The sequence below is a fragment of the Panulirus ornatus genome, chromosome 48, assembly GCF_036320965.1.
Source record: "Panulirus ornatus isolate Po-2019 chromosome 48, ASM3632096v1, whole genome shotgun sequence".
NCBI classification, from domain to species: domain Eukaryota; kingdom Metazoa; phylum Arthropoda; class Malacostraca; order Decapoda; family Palinuridae; genus Panulirus; species Panulirus ornatus.
The window spans coordinates 23,499,341-23,516,323 of NC_092271.1; the positions used below are offsets into that span (position 1 = coordinate 23,499,341).

At 44.4% G+C, this 16,983-nt stretch overlaps 1 protein-coding gene across 1 annotated transcript in view; it reads right to left on the minus strand.

The window, feature by feature from the left end:
- Positions 1-16,983, minus strand: part of LOC139764019 (corticotropin-releasing factor receptor 2-like) — a 69,979-nt gene that overhangs the window by 2,322 nt on the left and 50,674 nt on the right. Inside the window, exons 6-10 of the mRNA XM_071690487.1 lie at positions 9,782-9,911; positions 6,547-6,703; positions 5,860-5,990; positions 590-675; positions 302-437 (exon numbers count right to left, since the gene is read on the minus strand). Of these exons, the coding sequence (XP_071546588.1) occupies positions 302-437; positions 590-675; positions 5,860-5,990; positions 6,547-6,703; positions 9,782-9,911 (640 nt within the window). The remainder of the gene's footprint in view (positions 1-301; positions 438-589; positions 676-5,859; positions 5,991-6,546; positions 6,704-9,781; positions 9,912-16,983) is intronic.

The following is a 16,983-nucleotide window of genomic DNA, read 5'->3' on the forward strand; positions in this document are numbered from 1 at the left end:
GCTTATGAAGCGAGTAAGCTTTCGTGGAATAAACACATCAGTAGGCAAGGAACTAGCCAGCTACAGCAGGAGATTATGACCCAGCTAGATGTAGGAAGCCTGGACCCAGCCAGCTACAGTAGAAGGCCTAGACCCAAGTCAGCTACAGCAGGAGGCCAGGATGTAGCAGCTACGGTAGGAGGCCAGGAACCCAGCAGCTACGGTAGGAGGCCAGGACCCAGCTACAGCTATATTAGGAAACTACGACCTTGCTACAGTAGGAAGGTTCGTACCCAGCTCCATCTACGAGCCAATGACCCACCTGGGAGGACTGAAGGAGGGCATTGGTGAGCATGTAGGCGTCCTCCAGGTCACCCTTATCGCCAGGGTTGACGGCGAAGAGCAGGTTGGTGATGCCCAGCAGTGGGAACAACACCGCCGTAGCCTTGATCGCCTTCCTGGACGGTGTCAGACGAGAGAAGACGAAAAGAAAACAGTCGCGTTAAAAACCTGATGTTGATTCTGGTTTATGAAAACCAGTTGCGGAAATCTTACTTTAAGAAAACCCTTTTTCTTTTTTTTTTCTGGGAAACACAGAGTTCTGACCCACCTGACTTGCGTCGTCTCCACGGCATCGCTGGCCCTCAGCTTCGTCACCAGAATCCTAATGATGTTGATGAGAAACAGCAGGTTGATCTGTGGGGCGAAATTGAAGATGATTTACAATGTCCCAATCACTCCGAGTCACTTGTACTATTATCAGTTTGTGTCATGATGTTATCCTGTTGTATATGGTATAAGGTAGCATGAGACAGTAGTATCAGGGAGCTTCTCGTGGTATTAGGTAATGCCAGGTAGGATTAGAGAGGATAAGTTACGTCAATTTAGACAGGGGTGTCATTTCGTGTCAGATTTAACCTCAGGTAAAGTCAGCTTGCATCAGCCAGTACTATTACGAGTCACAAAGGTACCAGGCAGGATGGTACCAGTAGCTACCAGACGATACCAGGGAATGGTTCCAGGAGCAGTGTGCCATGTGAGGTGTCGACTGGAAAGGCCTGTGAGCAAGCGAATTATCATTATGAACCAAGATTCTTTCTCTCTACTGATTCACGGTTCAGAATGTGATGACGGCTTCGTTCAAATGATTCGTCAAAAGGCTTTTCAGGTCTTTAAAGTCTCGTCTGGACATGATTTGCATAAAAGAATTTCAGGCTTCGTTTTTGAAGTCACGTCTGGACATAATTCGTAAAAGAATAAAAAAAAAAAAAAAGGCTTTTCAGGCCTCATTTTTGAAGTCTCGTCTGAACATAATGTGAAAAAAAAGGCTGTTCAGGCTTCGATTTTGAAATCTCGTGTGAACATAATGCGTAAAAAAAAAAAAAAGGCTTTTCAGGTTTTGTTTTTGAAGTCTCGTCTGGACATAATTCGTAAAAAGACTTTTCAGCTTCCTTTTATCAAAGTTTCGTTTAGACATAATTCGTAAGAAAAAAAAAAGAAAAAACTTTACAGGCTTCGTTTTTTTCTAAGTCTCGTGTGAACATAATTCCTAAAAAGTTGCAAGTTCTTTTAAGAATTTCCAAAGAGAAGACTTAGGAGAGAAAAAAAAAAGAGGGTCATTAAGGGATGCCAATTAGAGTGAACGACTGATTACCTCAGGTAACAACCTACTTATCAGTGACCCATAAAGGCTCTGAGTAATGCGACCATTTATTAGGGCAAGATGCTGCTGATAACAGTCTGTTTACCATTATATGTGAAACGATGAATAAAAGGCTTAACGTCAGGAGAATCAAAATCTAAAAGGACTTCTTTCAACACCATTATAAAAGTCTAGATTCAATACTACATGTTAGATAAGCGTTCCTAGTTCACTGTATTCGTAATGACTAAATGACCGTCATTTATTATGGTACTAGGTAAGTAAAGGTACGAAATGACTGTACGTATTATGGGGTATTCTTTTTTTTTTTTTGTCATCTGTCTCGTTTTCTTTTAAATGTTTGAATAGAGATACTTTTTTACTCTTTTTTTGTAAGCTTTTTCGAAAGAAGCCTTTACACATGGGCTAACTACGAGTACCTACGACGAGAGAGAGAGAGAGAGAGAGAGAGAGAGAGAGAGAGAGAGAGAGAGAGAGAGAGAGAGAGAGAGAGAGACTGGAAACTTTAGACTGGAGATACTGTGGGTCGTCAGGGAGAGAAATCTCCCTCAGTTCCGAAGAAGATGAAAAGGAAAATTGTGTCTCTTCGCGTGAACACTTCCATATATCTTCTTACATTGAGGACGTGTCCATCTCATGTCACGACCAGCCATGGGATTCTGTCTACTGATGGGCGATACTGCCAGGTCGACCCCCGAGGAAATACACTCTTGACCTCTTTTCTTGTATTCTTTTTCCTAGCTCTTTCTTCCCATCCAAGAAAATAAACAAGTGAAACGACAATACGTAACGCTGAGACGATCATCACCAGTTCCCCGGCAGGAGGTGTACTTCAGAGGTCGTTGGTGGCTCCTGCTCCTGCTGGTGCTGATGTCCCCTCGCCTTCGAGATTTTGGCAGTCGTCCTTACATTTTGGAGAGAGAGAGAGAGAGAGAGAGAGAGAGAGAGAGAGAGAGAGAGAGAGAGAGAGAGAGAGAATCATAAAAAGAATCAGTTAAGACATATATATAATATATATATATATATATATATATATATATATATATATATATATATATATATATATATATATTATAACGAAGCTTACATCTTTTTTTTTTCTTCTTTTTGAGGAAGTAGAACCAGATTGATTTTCATCCGTCTCAGTCCCAGTGGAAGATAAGAAGGAAATGGGATCAGAGACCATAGAGAATCAGCTCTTCAGAATTCCTGACACTATTCCGAGTAAATAAAGAGAGATTTAAGAGACTTGATGATGATGATGATGATGATGACGATGATATATATATATATATATATATATATATATATATATATATATATATATATATATATATATATATATATATATATAATCCCATACGACCATGGCTGTCGGCTTGATATCTGTCCGTGCCATCTAAGCTACCATACAATAAACATGATGGACAATAATGAACAACACGTCTCATTTCTTCGGCTATTACCTTCTACACACCTCACATATTCCTCCCCCGGGGGAAGTATCAGTCGTCGTTTGACGCTATAGTATCTCCCTCACATGGAGACTAATTGACCTGTTCTTGTCCTCCATCAGCTAAAAGTATCGAATATTTGGTCTCCTATTCTTCTTGAGGATATGTGAAATCCTTGTGTTGCCAAAGAGCATCGCTGGCCACAAACAAACCACTAGATCCGTTTTCTTTTCTTTTTTTTCTTTCTCTGTTTTTGATTGGATTCCATATATCGTTTTTCTTTTTTTTTCTATCATATTATGTAGAATGAGAGACTGTCATTTCTTGAGGGTATGTTCGCTATGAACTAGACATATGAGGGTCGAGGGATATTCGATGGTCATTTGAATACGCTCGAGAGTGAGTGAATTACGGATAAGATCGTCTTTAAGATCCCACGACAGGAAACCATCACTGATAGTAAAGTGACCTCAAGCCAATAAAGAAGATAAGGCAAGCAAAACATGGCAGTAAACATCAATATTACGCCAACAAGGTTCCTGTTGGGGTACGATTTATCGCATGATGACAGGAATCTGGTACAAAGTAGTTGAATAAAAGCGACAAGAGAGGAAAGAAAATGAAATATGTGGGTGAGAGATATAGTTCAGGGAGGGAGGGAGGCAGGGAGGCACTCCGGTAGGGAAGGTCAGTGGTTGCGTAAAGGTTAAAGGGGGTAAGGAGGTACGAAATGAGGATGAAGAGAAATGGTTCCGAGGTAGGCTTAAGGGGAGGGGAGGACGAGACGCAAAGATGGCCTAAGGGATGGTGTAAGGGGTTAGGGATAAGGGGGGAGGAGGAGGGAAGGGAACGCAGTGCAACAAAGGGGGACTTAGGGTGTCTGCTGAGTTGGGGAGATTAATTCTATTTCCTTTGGGAGATCAACTCCTCCCTGGAAATCCCGTCTCCTACCTACCCCGCTACAACACACAGATATATATATATATATATATATATATATATATATATATATATATATATATATATATATATATATATATATATATATATATATATATATATATTATATATATATATATATATATATATATATATATATATATATATATATATATATATATAATATATATATATATACAAGTTTCTGTCCCTTCGACATAGCTGTCCAATACTTGCCCCAGCGCTGGAGAAGTTTTGAAGGTTTTTACAATATTTCAAAGTTATGAAACAATATTTTTCTCTCGTGTAGACAGAGGGGATGTATCATCATCATCATCATCATCATCACTATCACAGAAATGATCATAACAGCAAAAATATCAACAACAGGAGTAGTAGTAGTAGTAGTAGTAGTCGTAGTGATGAAAATGATGATAATGATTATAATGATAATGATGATGATAATGATAATGATTATGATGATAATGATAATGATTATGATAATGATGATAAATGATTATAATGAAAACAATAATGATTATAATGATGACAATGATTATAATAATGGTAATGATAATAATAATGATAATGATAATAATAATAATAATAATAATAATAATAATAATAATAATAATAATGATAATAATAATGATGATGATGATAATAATAATAATAATAATGATAATAATAATAATAATAATAATGATAACGATAATAATAATAATAATGATTATAGTAATAATAATAATGATAATGATAATGATAATAATGATATTAGTTAAACCCAGGAAACTAAACACCTTGTCATCACTGCCAAGCGAAATCCCTTGCGCACAGGAATTCGACCTGTACAGTATGGACGGGAGCATATCATGGACTTATGGATCGCCAGGGATGGTCATGTGGGCGCAGATCCTTGACAAAGTAGCTCTGGGGGCGGCCCAATATGTCTTGAGACTTGACACACTGGCTCTGGAGGCGGCCCAATATGTCTAGAGAAAATATCAATAGGGACGAAGTTTATACCGACATGTGAACGGAAGAGGAACGTGAGCTGATCTGACAAGAACGAGAGAACGAGTTCGAGGCTGTGGTTCAGGGAGAGTTCCTCTGTTAGAGGGAGACATGGTGCTACGATGCTGGGTACCAGGGCCTGCTGGTGCCACTGGAGATCAAGCACCACTTCCTGCTGGTGCTATAGGAGATCTAGCACCCCTCTTGCTGGTGCCACAGGAGATCAAGCACCACTTCCTGCTGGTGCTATAGGAGATCTAGCACCCCTCTTGCTGGTGTCACAGGAGACCAAGCTCCCGCATCCCCCTCCTGCTGGTGCCACAGGAGACCCAGCTCCCCCCACCTGCTGGTGCCACAGGAGACCCAGCTCCCTCCTCCCACTGGTGCCACAGGAGACCTAGCTCCCCCCCCCCCCCAGTCCCGCTGTTGCCACAGGAGATCCAGCTCCCCCCCTCCCACTGGTGCCACAGGAGGCCCCGTGACTCGGGGGGACAGTGTTTGCTTTTGATGAGCTCTTCCAATTATTCGTGTTCAGGAAGATGCCTCAGTCACGCCCCAGCTTCCCCGAGGCCTCGATGCAGATTACCAATCGATGAGGAGAGGCTTACCCTCATGTGCATGAGATCTGCCAGCCATGAGTGTCATAACCATGGGATCATGAGGGAGGGCTATGAGGGAGGGCTACTATTTGCCATGAGGTCATTAATGCCATGGACAGGAGGGCTCGTGCCTATAAGAGTGACGTACCATGAGGGCCCGTGACCATGGGAGTCTCTTACTATGAGGGCAGTAACCATGGGAGACACCTACCATGAGGGCCGTGACCATGGGAGCCACCAGGATCCAGATGTAGGGGAGGTTGCCGTAGCTACGCCAGCAGTGGACGGGGTAGTACAGGGACATGGAAGCGGCCCACGCTGCCAGGAACACCAGAGGCCATCCTGCAACACAACAAGAACATCAACACTCATCACCTCAGGGACATATAAATATTGATCCCTCTGCAACACAAAAATATAAACACAACACTACGTTGGCCTACTTTGGGAGCAACAGAGGCCAACTGCTTGATATTCCAATATTGCTGCTGTAACAATGGACAATATTCACTTTGTTCTAATTCGAGTTTTTTCTACTGTATTGCTCCCCTGAAACCTGTTTTATAGTGATACAGTTTCCCGATAAACAAGAGGTATTCCAGAGGAAAGCTTTTATGACCCAAGCCTTTTATGAGCCAGTGCTGACCCCAGCCTTTATGGGGCAGAACTAGCCCCAGCCTTCATGAGCCAGTGCTGACCCCAGCCTTTATGAGGCAGTGCTGACCCCAGCCTTTATGAGGCAGAACTAACCCCAGCCTTCATGAGCCAGTGCCTACCCCAGCCTTTAAGAGGCAGAACTAACCCCAGCCTTCATGAAGGCCTGTATGAGGCTGGAGAGAGACCCCAGCTCATATGAGGGAGAACTAACCCCTGCTTACATGAGGCAAGCAGTACTAACCCCAGCCTATGATATAGTAGAGGGCGAAGGGCGCCCCGGAGTCGAACACGTTGGAGGTAAGTCTGGAGTGCAAGAAGAGACCTTCGACGAACATCCAGTTGATGGAGGCCATCTGGGCGTACATCCTAAGCGCCAGCAGGCTCTTGCACAGCCAGTCCTGCAACGTTAACAACCTGTTTGTTACGTCCCTCCCACATACGTCATATATACTCAGTCCTGAAAAAGCATTATGTGTTACGTAACAGAAATGTCTGACCTAAAGTCTGTTTGTGGCCTTTTGGTGAGGAGAGAAGAGGAGCAAAGAGTACCTACTGGTTTCGAGGAGGAGGTTCCATAACACACAATACTCATCCTAGCACCCTTAATTATGGCTGGATAAGTCGTACCACTCAAACTACCAGCGTGAAACTACTTAGTAACTTTACGGTACAAAAACATTTCATTAATTACATTTCCAATGTAAGCAGCATTTATATCTAGTAATCTCAGACAATTATTGGAATATAATTGCTTTTCGATTGGCCACATTTAGTAAAAGTTTATTGCCCTATTGTGTGATTGTTCTTTATAACGAAGTCCAATTATTATCGTAGTGTTTTGGTACTTTGCTGCCAGACGCAATATTACGACTGCTGTATCAACCATGATTTACCTTTGTTATCAAATACGTTTGTAATATGAAAGCATCGAGTGTGTGGATCCTTTCTTCACTTACGATATATTTTTTTCTCTCGTATCCCTTGAATTCTTAAATATATTCATTATATTTGCACGACAACTGCACTCTAAACACAGGTGATTCCTGCAAATTTCATCATGTCATGTCAGAGCCGGCTCAAGCCACTGTGTGAGCAGGTCGTGATAGTGAGGTAGCACAAAATGCAAATGAGAAGAGTGACGATAGCAGCGGTTGTAAATGAGGTGAGAAATATGTAAAGTGAATATAAGTTATCCGACAAACATGAAATGAAGACGTCATAACGGAAAAGTGAGCATTTTCAAACACGGCGAGTCTTTCATGATTTTCATCTTGTCTCTCAACACTATTCAACACATTTCATTTTGAAATGCTTGTTATTTTTTTTCATATATTAAACCCATTCTTCACTGATGTAATTTCTTTAGAGTTTATTACCTGTGTGATATTAAAGATTATGTTAAAAGAAAATGAGAGTATATAGTATATAGAGTATATAGATGGGAACAACGTGAAGGGAGGAGGTGTGGAAGTGGTAACAGGACAGGATGTTTACAAACGAGGCAGTTGTTTTCCACCTGTTCCTGTTTGCGCCACCTCACAAAACAGAAAATTGCGAAAAGAGAGCATAATGAGGAGGGTAGAAATAAACAGGTTTCTGTTATATTGTGAAAGAGCGAAAAATGCTGTTGGGCAATTTCGTCTCTATATTCTCGAAGCTCACCAAGCAGACATCTGCCTCGTCTGGTCGAAACGGTTCAGAGGGCCACACGGAGAATGTATGATGTCTTAGTATTATCTTTAACACCTGAAGAGGGTGTTATAAGATTTTTTCGGTTGATGGATGTAGTGACTTACGTTGACGGCCTTAATTACCCTGGCAGTTGATAGGCCTAAAGGCTAAACGACCAACTACCAATCACTGTTGTTGGCGTTTCTCTTAAGCTCAAGTTTACTGGACCATTCGAGTCCCCATAATAGCATCGTTGTTGTGCTAGAGTCGACTAGGATCTAGACCCTAAACCCTTTCATCTTGATTTCGTAACAGCGCACGTAATGACCTAGGCTAATCTTAACGTTGATCTTACTTTTGCTCATCTGCAGTGACGGAGGTGCATTGTTTATCGATTTCCGACACAGGGATAGCTACTGCCATTTGTCCAGTGGTATTAGAACCATATGATATTGGTGAAATTCTAGAAGCTGGAGGTGTTGCCATATAGTACTGCTTGCCTCTGTGTTGTCTGTTGCATATACCACCGTGTAATAATTACGCAAAAAATTAAAAGAAAAGATAATATCTTTAGCAGCTGAACACAATTTTTTGCTTAATGACTTGTAGAAAAAAATTTGGTGAATTTTTCTTAATTAGTTGAATAATCCTTAATATCTCTTTTAGGAGGATTTTCTTCTGTCAGTTTTACAGTAACTGTAAAATTAATCTCCATCTTGGCATTATAACTACTTTCACACTGTGATGCTTCTATCATTAATATGAACTTTCGTGTCTCGCCATTAATCTCAGAGGCAATTTGTTCAAGTCACTTCTCTAAATTTCGAGCGAAGATTTAACTTAGAAATATCCCATTTTGAGGTTTCTAAATAAAGAATAAAATTGGCCTTTCTGTTCTGGACGGTGTCTAGCGGAGAGAGAGTTGTTCTCATTTAGGTAAATAATAGAGTCGTTAGGTCTTCCTTATTTTTCACTCCAGAATTCGCGTCCATCAGAATGATTTGATTTCTCAAGTGTTGGCGACGTTTAACTATTTGATTTCTCATGTGTTGGCGACGTTTATTTGATTTCTCAAGTGATGGCGACGTTTGATGATTGGATTTCTCGTGTTGGTGACGTGTTGAGAACACTCGATTGTATCTTTCAAGAGAAATTTCTGGCCGGTTGATATTTTGGGAATGTGACGTGAATTGATAATTGGTTTCGCTATTTCTGAAATCCTTGTCATCATGCTTAACTCAGTCGGACGCTTGCCACTCTTCGTGTTTGTGTTCGTAATCCTCAATCTTGCTGGGAATTATCTAACTGGCACACAGACTAGAGACCAGAGACACCAGGTCACGGTGGGTGAGGGTGTGGAGACAGGGAGGGACTCACCAGGTCACGGTAGGTGAGGGTGTGGGGACAGGGAGGGACTCACCAGGGCACGGTAGGTGAGGGTGTGGAGACGGGGGGACTCACCAGGTCACGGTAGGTGAGGGTGTGGAGGGAGGGAGGGACTCACGAGGTCACGGTAGGTAAGGGTGTGGGGACAGGGAGGGACTCACGAGGTCACGGTAGGTAAGGGTGTGGAGACAGGGAGGGACTCACCAGGTCACGGTAGGTGAGGGTGTGGAGACAGGGAGGGACTCACCAGGTCACGGTAGGTGAGGGTGTGGAGACAGGGAGGGACTCACCAGGTCACGGTAGGTGAGGGTGTGGAGACAGGGAGGGACTCACCAGGTCACGGTAGGTGAGGGTGTGGAGACAGGGAGGGACTCACCAGGTCACGGTAGGTGAGGGTGTGGAGACAGGGAGGGACTCACCAGGTCACGGTAGGTGAGGGTGTGACGGTTGGAGATGAAAGGCTCCGTCAGGACGACCATCACCAGGAACCGAATGATGAGGGAGACCACTAGGTTCCTGTGTACCCGCAGCCGGTCACACTCTAGCGTCCTGTGGGGCATTATATGGAGTATCATATGAGGCATTATATGGCAAATTATATAGGGCATTATGTACGACATTATATTGGGCATGAAAGACATAAATCGATAACATATGAAGCAATATATGTCCAGCATCCGTCGCACTAGATGTTAACAACATTTGACCTCCTTCTCCAACACCTCTTCATACAATAGATATTTGACACCATCCTCCACAACATTGGTTATTATATATATATATATATATATATATATATATATATATATATATATATATATATATATATATATATATATATATATGGCGTTTATTTTGTATATCTTGAAAGTTACTGCAGGAATGATGTGAAATATACGAACTGTGATGTTTGTGTGATGTGTTATGGAGGATTTACGTGAAACGAATGAATAAAAAAGATGATAGTTTTCTTCGTTCTTCTGAAACGCAATTTCTTTCTTGTTAAATCCCTAACTAGACAAAATACCTATTTCAAACTTTTAATGGGTTCTTTGTGGAAATCTCTACCTTTAGCCTAAGAGTCGGAATGTACGAGGAGATTGCAGACAGTGTAAACAATGGAGGTGCAAAAAGAGGAGAAAAGGTTAAACAGACTTTGTTTACGTGATGATGAAAAGCTAGGGGGGCATTAAGAAGGGGCTGTCCTTGTGCCCCCGTCTACTTTACGAATTCGAATGGAGTCGATGTGGTAACGATGCCGAACTGCAACCTCGGGGACGAGGGATCTCTCTGGTGACAGGAGATGACGGTGGCGTGAATGTGGTTTTCGCAGCGTCTATCCGAACTGTTATCAGATCTGCTCACTGTGAAGACCTCACCATACACACACACACACACATATATATATATATATATATATATATATATATATATATATATATATATATATATATATATATATACATACATACCTGCGTGTGTGTGCAGAAGGTCGTATGACCCATGCGTTATCCCCATTTATACCTCATGTCTCCCACCGTTGAGCCACCGCCCTCGCATGTGAACCCTCGCCGGTCGTATGGATACAGCAAGACTACTGAAGAAGTGATCTCCCCTTACATGTCCCCGAGTACCAGATCAGCGGCCTGGAGTCATCTCCTGTGTCCTCCACCTCAGGTTCACATAACCCGCAGCGTTCTCTTTCATTTCGTGTGGGTGTGTGGTTTTTCCATGTAGTTCTTCGTATATATATATATATATATATATATATATATATATATATATATATATATATATATATATATATATATATATGATCTTTTACTAAAGGTATGGGAAAAGAATATTTGGATCTTGTCAAAGGGAGAAGTAATTAAGGCCTCTAGAAACACTGAACCATTTTTATATTTTCTCGTCACACACACACGCACACCCACCCACCCACACACACACACACACACACACACACACACACACACACACGCCCGCGTCATTACATCCTCGTCTCGTGGCCTCCAGCCTGACCAGGAGGGATGGGTCACCAAGGTCGCCTGGGCTCAGGTCATCTGTGCCAACACACGATAGTGGAATATATATATATATATATATATATATATATATATATATATATATATATATATATATATATATATATATATATATATATTGGAAAGGATCACATTTGAGTGCGTGATCAAGTACACTCCTACGAGTCCCCGGGGAAATGAAACACGATAAGTTCCTAAGTGCACTTTCCTGTAATCATCACATCATCAGACGAAATCCATACAACCAGAGAGGGGAACGTGGAGTGGACCAGGCTGCCACGGGTCAAATCAAACCAGTTGAAGATGATGATTTCGGGCCAATAGGAATAATTGAGAAGCTTGGGTCCTCCCCCGACCTCTAATTACTTTACCCAGATTTATCTGTATACCTGATAGTCCCTGCCTCCCCTCTCCCTCCTCCCCTCTCCCTCCTCCTCTCTCCCTTCTCCCCTTTCCCTTCTCCCCTCTCCCACGATGGCCATAACTTAGAGCAATTTTCTTGCCGCACATAACACTGCAATTATCTGCCGATAAAAGGGGATAATGCCCTTGTCTTTCATTTATCTTTCATTGCAGATAACAAGACGAAGAAAGAACCCAACATAGCCGCCTCAGCTGTTATAGAAAGCTAAAGTTTATCCCCCCCCTTCCCCCTCAGTGCTCTTCCATATAAGTTGGTTGTTAGCTGGGACGGCATGTCAATAGCTGGTTGTTTGTTAGCTGACATGTTGTGAACCTAACTCCTCCTCTCCACCAACCTCTAACTCTACCTTCCCACCAACTCTGGGACCCTAACTTCACCTTCCCACCAATTCTGGGACCCTAACCCCACCTCTCCACCAGCCCTGTGACCCAGACCCCACCTCTCCACCGGCCCTGTGACCCCTAACTCCACCTCTTCCACCATTGGTACCCTGAGACCCCAAACTCCACCTCTCCACCAGCCCTGAGGCTTCATTCAATCCACTTCATCAACAACTCTTAAACCTTCAGTCTATCCTCAACATTTTACGATCCTGGACTAAGAACACTTGACAGTCTCGTATCTCCAGTTAAAAACTTTTAATCCTCCCTTCTTGGATGATCCTACCTCTGGGGCTGGCCAGAAATTCCCCATGTAAACAGATCATCTGAGCTTAAATAGAACAGATGTAATATTTTTTTTTTATATATATATATTTTTTATATATATATATATATTTATATATATATATATATTTTATATATATATATATTTTATATATATATTTATATATATATATATATATATATATATATATATATATATATATATATATATATATATATATATATATATATATACCTTAGCCTAAGCCAGGTACCCATTTTATCGACCAACCCTTAGGGGTGGATGAACAGCTGGGTTGACTGTGGACCGACTACTTCAACCAGGATTCGAGCCCGTGCTCTCGTCCGTGAATGCGTCACGGTCAGGAACACGATGTATCTGGTACAGTGAGGATCTAAATGTTTTTAACCGTGTGCTATCGTTTAGATGATTTTTTTTTTACTAAGTTTTGATAATGATATCTGTTCGCACGTTACTATATCACTTTTTGCCATCTTGCAGGATACGAGTATCATGAGGCATCTGTTTTCCCGTACTCAAGGATCGTACCGTCGTACTCAAGGATCGTACCGTCGTACTCAAGGATCGTACCGTCGTACTCCAGGATCGTACCGTCGTACTCAAGGATCGTACCGTCGTACTCAAGGATCGTAGCGTCGTGCTCAAGGATCGTAACCGTCGTACTCAAGGATCGTACCGTCGTGCTCAAGAATCGTACCGTCGTGATCAAGGATCGTACCGTCGTACTCAAGGATCGTACCGTCGTACTCAAGGATCGTACCGTCGTACTCAAGGATCGTACCGTCGTACTCAAGGATCGTACCGTCGTACTCAAGGATCGTAGCGTCGTGCTCAAGGATCGTACCGTCGTGCTCAAGGATCGTACCGTCGTACTCAAGGATCGTACCGTCGTGCTCAAGGATCGTACCGTCGTGCTCAAGAATCGTACCGTCGTGCTCAAGAATCGTACCGTCGTGCTCAAGAATCGTACCGTCGTGCTCAAGAATCGTACCGTCGTGCTCAAGAATCGTACCGTCGTGCTCAAGAATCGTACCGTCGTGCTCAAGAATCGTACCGTCGTGATCAAGGATCGTACCGTCGTACTCAAGGATCGTACCGTCGTGCTCAAGGATCGTAACCGTCGTACTCAAGGATCGTAGCGTCGTGCTCAAGGATCGTACCGTCGTACTCAAGGATCGTACCGTCGTGCTCAAGAATCGTACCGTCGTGATCAAGGATCGTACCGTCGTGCTCAAGGATCGTACTGTCGTGTTCAAGGATCGTACCGTCGTGCTCAAGGATCGTAACCGTCGTACTCAAGGATCGTAGCGTCGTGCTCAAGGATCGTACCGTCGTGCTCAAGGATCGTACCGTCGTGCTCAAGAATCGTACCGTCGTGATCAAGGATCGTACCGTCGTGCTCAAGAATCGTACCGTCGTGCTCAAGGATCGTACCGTCGTACTCAAAGATCGTACCGTCGTACTCAAGGATCGTACCGTCGTACTCAAGGATCGTAGCGTCGTGCTCAAGGATCGTACCGTCGTACTCAAGGATCGTACCGTCGTGCTCAAGAATCGTACCGTCGTGCTCAAGAATCGTACCGTCGTGCTCAAGGATCGTACCGTCGTGCTCAAGGATCGTACCGTCGTGCTCAAGGATCGTACCGTCGTGCTCAAGAATCGTACCGTCGTGCTCAAGGATCGTAACCGTCGTACTCAAGGATCGTAGCGTCGTGCTCAAGGATCGTACCGTCGTGCTCAAGGATCTTACTGTCGTGCTCAAGAATCGTACCGTCGTGATCAAGGATCGTACCGTCGTGCTCAAGGATCGTACCGTCGTGCTCAAGGATCGTAGCGTCGTGCTCAAGGATCGTACCGTCGTGCTCAAGAATCGTACCGTCGTGCTCAAGGATCGTACCGTCGTGCTCAAGGATCGTACTGTCGTGTTCAAGGATCGTACCGTCGTGCTCAAGGATCGTACTGTCGTGTTCAAGGATCGTACCGTCGTACTCCAAGGATCGTAACCGTCGTACTCAAGGATCGTACCGTCGTACTCAAGGATCGTACCGTCGTACTCAAGGATCGTACCGTCGTACTCAAGGATCGTACCGTCGTGCTCAAGAGTCGTACCGTCGTGCTCAAGGATCGTAACCGTCGTACTCCAAGGATCGTACCGTCGTACTCAAGGATCGTACCGTCGTACTCAAGGATCGTACCGTCGTACTCCAAGGATCGTAACCGTCGTACTCAAGGATCGTACCGTCGTACTCAAGGATCGTACCGTCGTACTCAAGGATCGTACCGTCGTACTCAAGGATCGTACCGTCGTGCTCAAGGATCGTACCGTCGTGCTCAAGAATCGTACCGTCGTGCTCAAGGATCGTAACCGTCGTACTCAAGGATCGTACCGTCGTACTCAAGGATCGTACCGTCGTGCTCAAGGATCGTACCGTCGTACTCAAGGATCGTACCGTCGTACTCAAGGATCGTACCGTCGTACTCAAGGATCGTAGCGTCGTGCTCAAGGATCGTACTGTCGTGTTCAAGGATCGTACCGTCGTACTCAAGGATCGTACCGTCGTGCTCAAGGATCGTACCGTCGTGCTCAAGAATCGTACCGTCGTGCTCAAGAATCGTACCGTCGTGCTCAAGGATCGTACCGTCGTGCTCAAGGATCGTACCGTCGTGCTCAAGGATCGTACTGTCGTACTAAGAGATCGCACTTTTATGCTCAAGGATCGTGCCATCTTGCTCAAGGATCGTACCGTCGTGCTCAAGGATAGTACTGTCGTGTTCAAGGATCGTACCGTCGTGCTCAAGGATCGTACCGTCGTGCTCAAGAATCGTACCGTCGTGCTCAAGGATCTTACTGTCGTGCTCAAGAATCGTACCGTCGTGCTCAAGGATCGTACCGTCGTACTCAAGGATCGTAGCGTCGTGCTCAAGGATCGTACTGTCGTGTTCAAGGATCGTACCGTCGTGCTCAAGAATCGTACCGTCGTGCTCAAGGATCGTAACCGTCGTACTCAAGGATCGTACCGTCGTGCTCAAGGATCGTACTGTCGTGTTCAAGGATCGTACCGTCGTGCTCAAGGATCGTACTGTCGTGTTCAAGGATCGTACCGTCGTACTCAAGGATCGTAGCGTCGTGCTCAAGGATCTTACTGTCGTGCTCAAGAATCGTACCGTCGTGCTCAAGGATCGTACCGTCGTACTCAAGGATCGTAGCGTCGTGCTCAAGGATCGTAACCGTCGTACTCAAGGATCGTAGCGTCGTGCTCAAGGATCGTACTGTCGTGTTCAAGGATCGTACCGTCGTACTCAAGGATCGTACCGTCGTACTCAAGGATCGTAGCGTCGTGCTCAAGGATCGTACCGTCGTACTCAAGGATCGTACCGTCGTACTCAAGGATCGTAGCGTCGTGCTCAAGGATCGTACTGTCGTGTTCAAGGATCGTACCGTCGTGCTCAAGGATCGTACTGTCGTGTTCAAGGATCGTACCGTCGTACTCAAGGATCGTACCGTCGTGCTCAAGAATCGTACCGTCGTGCTCAAGGATCGTACCGTCGTACTCAAGGATCGTACCGTCGTGCTCAAGAATCGTACCGTCGTGCTCAAGGATCGTACCGTCGTGCTCAAGAATCGTACCGTCGTGCTCAAGAATCGTACCGTCGTGCTCAAGGATCGTAACCGTCGTACTCAAGGATCGTAGCGTCGTGCTCAAGGATCGTACCGTCGTGCTCAAGGATCGTACTGTCGTGTTCAAGGATCGTACCGTCGTGCTCAAGGATCTTACTGTCGTGCTCAAGAATCGTACCGTCGTGATCAAGGATCGTACCGTCGTACTCAAGGATCGTAGCGTCGTGCTCAAGGATCGTACTGTCGTGTTCAAGGATCGTACCGTCGTGCTCAAGGATCGTAACCGTCGTACTCAAGGATCGTACCGTCGTGCTCAAGGATCGTACCGTCGTGCTCAAGGATCGTAACCGTCGTACTCAAGGATCGTAGCGTCGTGCTCAAGGATCGTAACCGTCGTACTCAAGGATCGTACCGTCGTGCTCAAGGATCGTACTGTCGTGTTCAAGGATCGTACCGTCGTGCTCAAGGATCGTACCGTCGTGCTCAAGGATCGTACTGTCGTGTTCAAGGATCGTACCGTCGTACTCAAGGATCGTAGCGTCGTGCTCAAGGATCGTACCGTCGTACTCAAGGATCGTACCGTCGTACTCAAGGATCGTAGCGTCGTGCTCAAGGATCGTACCGTCGTACTCAAGGATCGTACCGTCGTGCTCAAGGATCGTACTGTCGTGTTCAAGGATCGTACCGTCGTACTCAAGGATCGTACCGTCGTACTCAAGGATCGTACCGTCGTACTCAAGGATCGTACCGTCGTACTCAAGGATCGTAGCGTCGTGCTCAAGGATCGTACTGTCGTGTTCAAGGATAGTACCGTCGTGCTCAAGAATCGTACCGTCGTGCTCA